Source organism: Argopecten irradians, chromosome 12, assembly GCF_041381155.1.
Source record: "Argopecten irradians isolate NY chromosome 12, Ai_NY, whole genome shotgun sequence".
NCBI classification, from domain to species: Eukaryota; Metazoa; Mollusca; class Bivalvia; order Pectinida; family Pectinidae; genus Argopecten; species Argopecten irradians.
The window spans coordinates 9,998,696-10,009,431 of NC_091145.1; the positions used below are offsets into that span (position 1 = coordinate 9,998,696).

General features: G+C 32.8%; 1 protein-coding gene across 4 annotated transcripts; it reads left to right on the plus strand.

The window, feature by feature from the left end:
* Positions 1–1,185: 1,185 nt before the first annotated feature.
* Positions 1,186–7,725, plus strand: LOC138336212 (uncharacterized). Of its 4 annotated transcripts, none has more exons than XM_069285589.1 (6): positions 1,186–1,265; positions 4,468–4,556; positions 5,103–5,350; positions 5,818–5,965; positions 6,667–6,873; positions 7,581–7,725. In XM_069285589.1, exons 1-6 carry the CDS (start codon positions 1,204–1,206, stop codon positions 7,679–7,681), a joined length of 855 nt encoding a protein of 284 aa, XP_069141690.1. In that variant the 5' UTR covers positions 1,186–1,203; the 3' UTR covers positions 7,682–7,725. The 4 variants fall into 4 exon arrangements, with proteins under 4 accessions (XP_069141690.1, XP_069141691.1, XP_069141692.1 ...); XM_069285590.1 differs by having other exon boundaries at positions 1,187–1,265; positions 6,667–6,855; XM_069285591.1 differs by lacking the exon at positions 1,186–1,265 and adding an exon at positions 1,273–1,799.
* Positions 7,726–10,736: the final 3,011 nt, after the last annotated feature.

Sequence of the window (10,736 nt, forward strand, 5' to 3'; positions counted from 1 at the left end):
CCTATGAAAATAGAGTAAATAATGCTCATAAATGTGTTTTCCTATATAAACTATAGTAAATTCCACTAGTCTCACTGAGAGAGTATCGTACTGAATTTCTTAGCTAGCGAAGTTGGTATATAAATTAAGTTTTCTTGTGTGAGGTATAAAGAAATGGATTTTTTCATATATCTCGTGTAAAAGCATCGAAGTGTTTTGTGTAAATGGTTATGTCAGAATGGTTACTCGTTACCTATTACCTTAAGAATATACTAATCAACAGGCATCCACTAATTATAAATGTATATGCATAACCAACCAATGCATATGCACAACACGATTTAATGTCTTTTCCATTACGAAATTTCCATTTGTATTTTGTAATTTAACCTTATTGTAAAATGTAATTCGGGAATAAAACATTTCATTATGACCTCTTTTGTTATTCAGAAGTTGTTTAATTAATGTTGTAAAAGTAAAGACATGGTACATGTATGATATATATGTATTAGAATAGGCCATTACAGATTGTCAGTCGTAACATTTATTTTAAATACAATTTTGCAGCTCAAGGGCATCGAAAAAATATTGAAAGATCCACTGCCTTTCCAAACCACAAATTGAAAGTTTATTAAAAACAACAATAATAAAATATCTATCGATGGCCTAAGATGAGGTTGCAACCTCAAACAAATGCAAAATTTCCAGCGTGATGTATGGTAACGGTATATATTTATTTCGCTGTTTTACCGTCTGGCGCAGTGATATTCAGCGCAGTGTGATTAGGACAATTGTGGGAAAACCGTGATATGAAAATCATTATTTATAATTTGTTTTAATCAAATTGTTAAGAGGGTGATGATACGTATAGTAACTTTTACGAAGACATGAAATCATCAATCTCGTTTTACATTCCCATTTTAAAAGCCGTTACTGAAAGGTTGTGGGACTTTAACTGATATTGGGAATCTTATCACGTCATTGATCTTACGAAGTAGGCTGAATATAGGTAGAACTAGCTCATTTCGGATAAGCGCACCACAAAAGTATCACTCGTCCATAATGAACTAGTATCTATTTATCGCAGGAAAAGTCGCGACTTTATTGATAAAACAAGTGTTTTTATAGGTTAAAAATGACGCATATACATAACGAATTTAAAATTATCATGCCACTCTCTTATGACTGTTTACCCGTGTGTAAAGAACGCCTACATAGATACGCATGGGTGATCGCGGATATTATTTACCTGTTATGTTTGCAGAAGGAAGACATAATAATCACAGGTAAGTGTTTCAATCCGAACAGGTGAGGCGAAATCCATATTTATTTTAATTGAATGTCTTACATCCAAATGTCATTGAACTCTATGTATTTAATACACAATGGTTGTTATCATGATGTCACACGTTTTCTATAGTATTCTTTATAGTTCACGCGGCATACTTATTGACAGTCATCTCGTCCAAAGAGCACAACAAAGCTAATGGTATAGGTATGTTGGGATGAAGTAAAAAAATCAATAGTTGTTTATATACGTTGTTTATATATAGAGAGTAAGTCTGTATCTAAACCTGTGGTATCCCATGTGGTGTGAGGAGGCTGCACGTACAATCTGGTAAGGAATATTTAGATGACGAAAATGTCGGCTTAATGTACATTTATTTGATTTTATTTTTAATGAAAATGTCACACCATAATATCATGTTCTTATAATCATCTATACTACGTACCAATGCATACCACGCTATGTCATATTATATTTGTGTATTTATGTAGGTATGACTTAGCACACCTTGGTGTCAAATGGTTGTGAGTGGGTGAGTGCGTATATGAATACTGTGTAAAATGTTTGAAAATAAAAATATATACTACGTAGTGTCACGATAAATGCATTTACATGATACACTATCAAAATGAAATAAAATTTAAGCATACCTTGCAAAAACGTAAAAATACAGTGTACAGAACACCCGTTAATTTCACTTGGGTACTGTGAATGTTGATTATTGATTGACTAACATAGTTAGCTCATCCTAACCAAGTGAAAACACATTCAGTCTAAAAATAAATGTATTGTTTACATAAACAATGTAATACGAGAAATGTATATACCAAGTTACTATTATAGAAACCATAGTGTTATCAAAATGAAAGGCCTGTTTACTATATGTAACATTACTGTTCTGACAAATATATGTAAGTTTTTGAAAAAAAAATTGAAAAACTATTATTTAAGGATTAAAGTCTCTTTCTGGTGGTTCTATCGAAGGATAAAGTTGAGTAGGGTATCGATATTTGTTTCATGGACCGCTTCGCGGTCCATTCCAAATATCGATACCCTACTCAACTTTATCCTTCGATAGAACCACCAGAAAGAAACTTTAATCCTTATATTTACAGTCTAAACTATTATTTTCATAACTCAAAATTTACCCTTAATAGTGTTTATGGCATTTATAAGACTAAAATTGAATTATATCGTTTAGTTCCGACAGGCATTTGGAACAGCCACTCGAAGTGGCGGAAATTCCCGCCAATTTATCAATGAACATACAAATAAAATGAGTTCCGTCTTATGATGCATATATCTGGGGTTTCCCGGTATGGAACTATAAATAGTTTTATTGATCTTTTGTTAAAAAACACCATGGTGCAAATCCGTTTGGTTTTAATCGTTTACTTCGTATGATTACACACGCTTACACAATTCATAACGTGGCAGGATATTTAACGTAGTTGTGACGCGGCGTCCGATTCAAACCGCCTGTGTCAAGGAGGTGTGACAAACAGAGAGTTTCTTCAATTTTATGATCACTTGAGTTCTTCTTAATCAGTTCACGTTTGAAATTACTTGAATACACGGATGTTTACATAGTTCCATGTCATTATTTCCGGATTTTGGAGATTTTCAAATGTATCGGACGTCGTTTCGATGAACATGTACAAACACAGGTAGGCCCACTAAACGTTTACCACTCTCACAATGTTAGCTTATATTTATATTGTTGTTTCAAACACTTCAGTAAATATTAGAGATATCTATAACAAGTATTGTAAAACTACAATTGAAGGATTCCGTTTCATTGATATTTTGAAACACCCAAACGTACATTGTGTATGTAAGGCCTACTCTCGCCGATTCACAGTAGATAACGTACAGGACTTGTCTGTCCCCCGAGGTGAACAAAAATGCATTATCGTGCTAGGTCGTTTTGGTTAAAGTTATGCAACTGAAAGACTGATGTTGTCCTGACATATCTTATCCATTTGCGTACAAAGATGTTAAAAATACAAATAGGATGTAGATCTACATGTTGTAGCGAACAACACACACTCACCGACACACAACATGTAAACATTGCAACGTCATCGGAATGTGCAAATTTATCATACGCACGGAAGCATTGCTCAAAGAGGTAGTGACATAAACAATGTAACTTTTCTACATTTGTATTTACACACGTACATATAATATATGTGTTCAAACCTATTTTGATACATGTACATGTTCATCGAACGTACGTTCGATACTGAAAACAAGTATCTGATTTGGACCATCATAAATTCATCCGCGCGGCTCCAAATTGCGCGTGACATACTCAATCTATCGAGAAATAAAGTTGAGTAGCCTTTGGTTGAAATCAACGGGGTTTATACTATCAATTCACCACTGACTGTAAATATTTGAGCATGTACATCACTAATACATATTGTAATGCACTGTTGCGCTATGGGCCCAATATACTTGTATGTTTATATTATGTATACTGACCTCCTGTTACATACTTGTATGTCTGAGAGTAAAATAAAATCTGAAATCTGAATAAATTTATTAAAAATGAGATATACACATGGATGTATGTGAGGTTGGTAGCTCCCCTTTTAGTGACCAGTCATCCGAAACATGTATCCTGTTTGACTTACCGGTATGTAATCGAGCATTACGTGACAAGGAAAACAACTCTAAGATAGCATTACATGTTTAAATATATATATATTATTTATATATAGAAAGAGAGGCCAAGAACTTCAAATCATGGCCTTTTTGTCATCTTGTTTATAAACAACAGTGGATAGTTAACCAGTAGTAACGTTTGGTTTGGTTTGTTTTAGTTTTACGTCCTATTAACAGCCAGGGTCATATAAGGACGTGCCAGGTTTGTTGGTGGAGGAAAGCCACCGGTCAGCGGTCAGTACCTGGCAACTGCCCCACATGGGATTCGAACCCGCATCCCAGAGGTGGAGGGCTTGTGGTAATATGTCGGGACATCTTAACCACTCGGCCACCGCGACCCCTAGAGTAGTAACGTGATAAAGACTAAAATTATAAATACATAAATAAACAAACAAAAACAAATAAATATATAATAAATAAATCAAAAATGAATAAAATAAATAAATAAAATCAATATGTCAAATAGCTTAAATCACTCCGTTTGAGAATGCTACAACAAATCATTGTTATCCTTTCAACAATTTCTGCAGACAGGAAACCATTTTCAAAATGCGGTTGATGTCGATTGCATTCCTCCTATTGAGTTTTGTGAATGTGTACGATGTCTCTGCGACGGCAAGTAAGTAAAATGCTTAAGACACGTTGGACAAAGTGTAAGCATCACATTATATTCTTCTAATGTCAATGTAGAAATTGTTAGCTATTTACTAAGGTACGAGAGTTTCTGCATGTTCTATATTCAAACACTTTGTATTTCAAAGTCTTGGAATACTATAACATACAGAGTTGTGGTTGCTTCAAAATCTACCACGTAAATAAAACTGAAACTTTACATTCATATGACCTATGTGTGTTGATCAAATGAGTGTATATATAAATCTGATTTTAGTCTTAAAGTATCCCGTTTTCCATTTTCAAATGCACAAATCATTTTCATTTAATAAATCCAAAATTGGCGTTAATAAATAGACCATAAACATTTCAATCGCCATCGGTTTTGAATTGTATTGATATATACTCAAACCGAATTGATTAAAGATATTTCTGGTTAAAGGAAATACAATCAGGGTATAAATAGACTATTATAAGTATGATTTAGAGTCATATAACTGCAGGTAACGGGGAAACTTCAATATTAATGATCTATTAATGGATTGTTTTTCAGTTGATGTGCTACAGTTAAGCAATGGTACTTGCGTTTACGAGGTTCATTACATGAACAAATATACAAACATCCACGTAGAGTGGGATGGTCGGGAACTGCCGTCTTCCTGTCGAATTTCCTTTCTGGGTCAGAGTTCAGCGGAACCGTCGAGCAGATTCAAGATGTGTGTCACAGCCTGGCTGTACGACATTGTCGACTGTAACTTTACAATGAACTACTACAATGGATTCGATTCGGTGCCAAGTCAGGTACAATTTGTGCCCATCGGGAACTTTCGGCACATTCCGTAAACGCGTTCTCGATCGCTACAGTTCTTATAAATCATGGTCCGCTTGTATACTAAGATTTCCACAACCTTTTATTCCCATTAACAATGCATTGCTTGAATTTCTTTCTATGTTTGAGATATTTCATACAAATGGAACAACGATACCTATGACTTCACATAAAAACGTAGTCAAAACATTTTATCGACGTCGTACATAAAATGAATTTGAAAATAGGTCGTTTTGGATTGCTTTTTTAAACGATGACATGGTTTTTGCTTGATATAACATGATGTAACATCTTCTCCTTGTTCTATATCTAATGTCCTTTAGATTTTGAATAAAGCTAAGAAAAAATAAAAAAAAACCCGAAAAATAACAATTAATTTGATATTAGAAATTATTATCATCGAAGTGAATGTTGTTATTGATATTTTATTGTCGTTTAGGAATATGCCTGCTACGATGGAGTTCCTCCAACTTTCTGTGCTGACGAAGACACTAATCTAGAAATAGAATTTAAAGCTAATTCCACCTCTGTGTCATCCTTGGAACTACACATGAAAGCAAGACTGACATACACACCTGACGACAAATGTAAGTAAAGCAGAAATAGAAATTTATGGTGAATTTTGACTGTTATATTTATTTTTCGTGAACGTATATCAAGTTGTTTACGCGTCCATATTAATAAATATCATATCTGGGTTTAATGGGTTGTTTGGTTAGTTTTACGTCCTATTAACAGCCAGGGTCATTTAAGGATATGCCAGGTTTGTATATCGGATGAAAGTATGAGTATTCGGAGAAACACCATCGACCAGTGGTCAGTACAGGGTGTCCCATAAATAATGCTACTCTCCCAAAGTTTAGTAATATGTTGGATACATAATGTAATTTCACCAAAAAAATGTCCGCAATCATAAATTTCGTTTTCTTCATAAACAAAATAAACTACGTAATTTTAATAACGATTTTGTACCTGCACCTGCACCGCATGGCATTCGAACTCGCGACCCAGAATTTTAATACACAGTCAAAGTTTGTTATGTTAATACATTGACTTTACAAATGCCATAAAATACCGCTATTGACCATTTATTTTCATGTCTTTAAATTTATGTATTCCATGTCACAAAGTAGTTGTGTAATGAATGTATATATGTGTTGTTTGTTTGAACCTCTTGTAAGGGACAATATTTATATGAACGCTCACCCTAAGGACACAACTTCGACAAATTTGTCTATGAAGTAAAATATATGTTGTTTGATATAACATATTTTCATTTTTTTTACAGATAAGAAAGACCATACATTGACTTACATTGGTCTAGCTATTGCTCTCGTGGTTGTCATCACCATTGTCGCTGTGTACCTATTCTTCCGATATATAAGCAAACGAAATAAACAGGGAGTGCTGATAGAGCCCGCTTCTCGTTACATGGAAAACGAATCTGCTGATAGCCCTTCTCAACAGACACAACCAGGTATCAAAACCGGACAAAGTAAGATATTCAACTTAAATCGAGAAATACTATTATCAGATTTCTTCTGGTTTTATCTGCTTTGAAAACGTAACCTCGATATAGATATAAATGCATGAAATTTCCTCTAGGTATAAAACATGGAAATAAGGCAGGGAAATTGTTAATGTGCCTGCCATAGACTGGTTATTTATATACTCGCCCTCGCACAATTTATGGTCCTCTGAAATTTGTTTTTCACGGGTATTATATCTGAGTATTTACATTGTTTCGGGTTTCTTTTATTTGCTTGACCTTTTTTTAATTCTATATATAAAGATTTATTGTTTTCAAGGTTTTCAATGTGATCCTGAATATCGAAATAGTTAAACAAACGATTATTTAGTACACATGTATAATTATGCACTAATAGAGTATGTTGAACAATAAGTTTTGTATTTTGCTATTTCCATAACAAATGTGTATTTTTGTCGCTATTATAACTATTTTGGTTTGGTAATTCAGTGTATGTTCTCCTTCTTCACGGTAACAAGGGGCACAATGAAGGGGATGGCTCAGGCGATACAATATGGCTAGCGTCTTCTGTTTTGTCATTATAAAGCATTCGTTATGTTTTACCAGGTCCATTTACGGTGCAATGCACATGGTAGGTTTACATTAATGAAATATTGCACAGAAGTGATTAATACATATATTTGTGCTTGTAGTACTTTTTATTTATATTTTAGATGCAAACCATCCTCAGCCAGAGAAGATAGGTATCCTAAATTCTAAGACGGACCCTCCCTCAGATTATTCCGAGACATCCAAACATCCCCTGTCTGTGTAATCCATTGATGTAGGAAGGAGTGTTGACCTAGTGAAAACACTAACTTCGATATACATAACGTGTAAATATGACACAGCGAACAATGTCGAAAATTGTAATCTATCGAAAAGACTATCATTTTTCATTATGAAATCCTTTAGATAAAACATTCAGGTCTAAGGCTAGCCATAAATATATTTTGGTTTCTGGTCTTGTCGTTTTTTAACATGTATTTATGCATTAAATTATCACATTTATTAAATATATGGTCTGTAGACTTTTATCAAGAATAGAACTCCGGCATCTAGATAGACCATATATTTCAAAAGCGATAGTTCAATACTTATATATTTTAAAATTTATTAATCATAGTTATGATGAAGGAAGCACTGTATATGCGGACATTCCCATAATAAGCAGAGATTTTGCTTATTCTTTGGATACAATATCCCTGTCTATACTATCTGTTTATGATACACACTTTTTACCAAAAGATTGTAAAGGCCAATATTGGAGTAATTATGCCTATCAAAATATCCGATGGATAACTAATAAGAAACAGTTGCTGGTCAACCCCTTTATTGTGTTAATTTTTTTATAGATAACAAGTGTAAAAGCAATAAGATTTTAACAACCAGTTTCTACTACAAACGAATATAATTAACTTTTTGAGGAAACAAAATCTAAAAATCTAAAAAAATTGAGACTACTTAATGAGCGAGTAATATCTATTGGAAAATGTGATACCGAAATCAGAGCAATGTTTTTTTTTTTTTTTTTTTTTTAATTATAGTTATCCCCAAAGTCAAATGAATATACTGTTGTGGGATAATTATTGAGCGTTATCCTTTCCGGCTGAGGGAGAGGCTCTTCATGCCTCAGACAAATACGTCATTAACAAAGTCCCGTACATCATAAGCTTTATGATATTTCATTGTTTAATGGTTAATTAAAACCGATTGCGACATTTCACGTGACAAACGAATACATCATTGAAAAAAGTCCCGGTTAAAGGTAAGACTGTAAAACCAAACATGTGAGCTTTATGATATTTCATAATTTAACGGTTGGTAACTAGCAGGTAAAAACTAATTTTCGTAGGATATCTCAAATATATTCCGGAACATTTTTTTTGTAATAATTATTCTGATTGCCTTAAGGAAAATATAAACAAATAAACAAACAGATAGAAAGTGAAATAGCGTGAAAGAGATATTTTGATTGATTGAAAATAAAGAATGAAAGGAGAATGATATGTGAAAGCCCTCCTGCCAGAGGACAAGATTTGTAGACAAAATTGTCTTCGTTTTTGAAAATAGAATATATTGTTTAAAAAAAAAAAGAAAAAAAAAAGTTTAACGGTTGGTTAAAACTTATAACCAATAATAAACAATGATTGATTATGGAGAAAAAAAATATCGTAATGTGGTTACGTATTTTGTTTTGTTCTCTTTGTTTGTTAGTTATTTTCGTGTTTTTATGTAATCGATGTACATATTTGTAAATATTAATTTGAGTAAAGGTACGTTTTGTTGACTCATTTATTATAAACCAGTTTAAAACATATTACAATAAATACTAATTTTGTGCAATATTTATTCGGAAATATTTTACCCTTGTCATTAAGAGTGAATATGTATGTGGAAATCTGATTTTTTTTATTTTAACATTTTATTATTTTATTTTACAAAAGTCTCCTATTTGTCTTCCCTTTACAAAGCGTCTCAGTAACAATTATTGTTTCTTGATCATAAAAAAGACTCGACAAATCCGCTCATGTATTCTTTATTTTATAATATGTCTCTTAGCCACTCATTACGTTACAAGGTATCAAGCCTTTGTTTCGTCTGATAGATAATTACAACATTATGTCATTTTTGTTAGTGTACAAGTTTCCCAAGCCCAATTATTGTTTTCTTTATGTTACAAAATGCCTCAAGCTCACCCATTCTTTTACAAAGTAAAGCATTTGTATAATATTATACTATTTTTCTTAGTGACTCTACAAAGTTTCTCACGTTTATTTATTGTTTCTGTTTTTATACCACCCACTCAGCATTTAATCTCATTTATTCTTCTATTAGGACATGTATGATATTATGCCTTTTAAGCAGTACAAATATCTCTATATTTATCTCTCTCTCTCCCCACTCTCTCTCCCTCTCTCTCTCTACCTCTACCTCTCCCCTCTCTCTCTCTCCCTCTCTCTCTCTCTCTCTCTCTCTCCCTCCCTCTCCCTCCTCCCCCATCTCCCTCCCTCCCTCTCTCTCCCTCTCTCCCTCTCTCTCTCTCTCTCTTTTTTTTTTTTTTTTTTTTTTACAAAATTTCGACTTCTTTTTAGTACATTTGTATTGTTAAAATTAGATATTCTCTCTCTCTGGAGAAGGATTGTTTGAAAATTTATGTCATGTTATATATTTTTTTATAATTTAATGATTTTGTCAATAACATAGACATGTATTTAATAAAGTTTTCACCAAATGATCGTTCCACACTTATCATTTTTTTTATTCGACAGGGTAGATAGAGGATGCATAAATCATATATCATGATAATATAACACATATTACAATAAGTGATAAATGAATTTTGAAATGTTATTTCAAAACTCTGTGATACGGGGCTTATTGCTCATGAAATCGACGCCTGTTTTAAATGGTTAACTTTCGGGATTTAGTTCTATAGCTCTAACATGCAACTACATTATTTTAAGATAAATGATAAATGATGATTCAACAAGAACTACATGTATTTATAACTATTATATACCATATTTGGTAGTTACCTTACTGAATTCACAATTATTGTTTTTGTTTAACAATTAAATCGATTTAAAAATCCGAGGTAATTGTCGACTTATTGATAAATTAACAAATTAACTGCGAATGTTTTTGAGAGACATAAATACAGGACATAGTTAAAACCTAACACCATAGAAATGTTAACACTTCTCTAATTGATTACATAGTGATTACATAGCTTTGTTCAATTACCAGTATCACGACTTCCTGGATGCATGTCTGCTAAACTAGCTACACTTAGTTTCGAGAGTTATGTAAATATTTAAAGTAGTTGT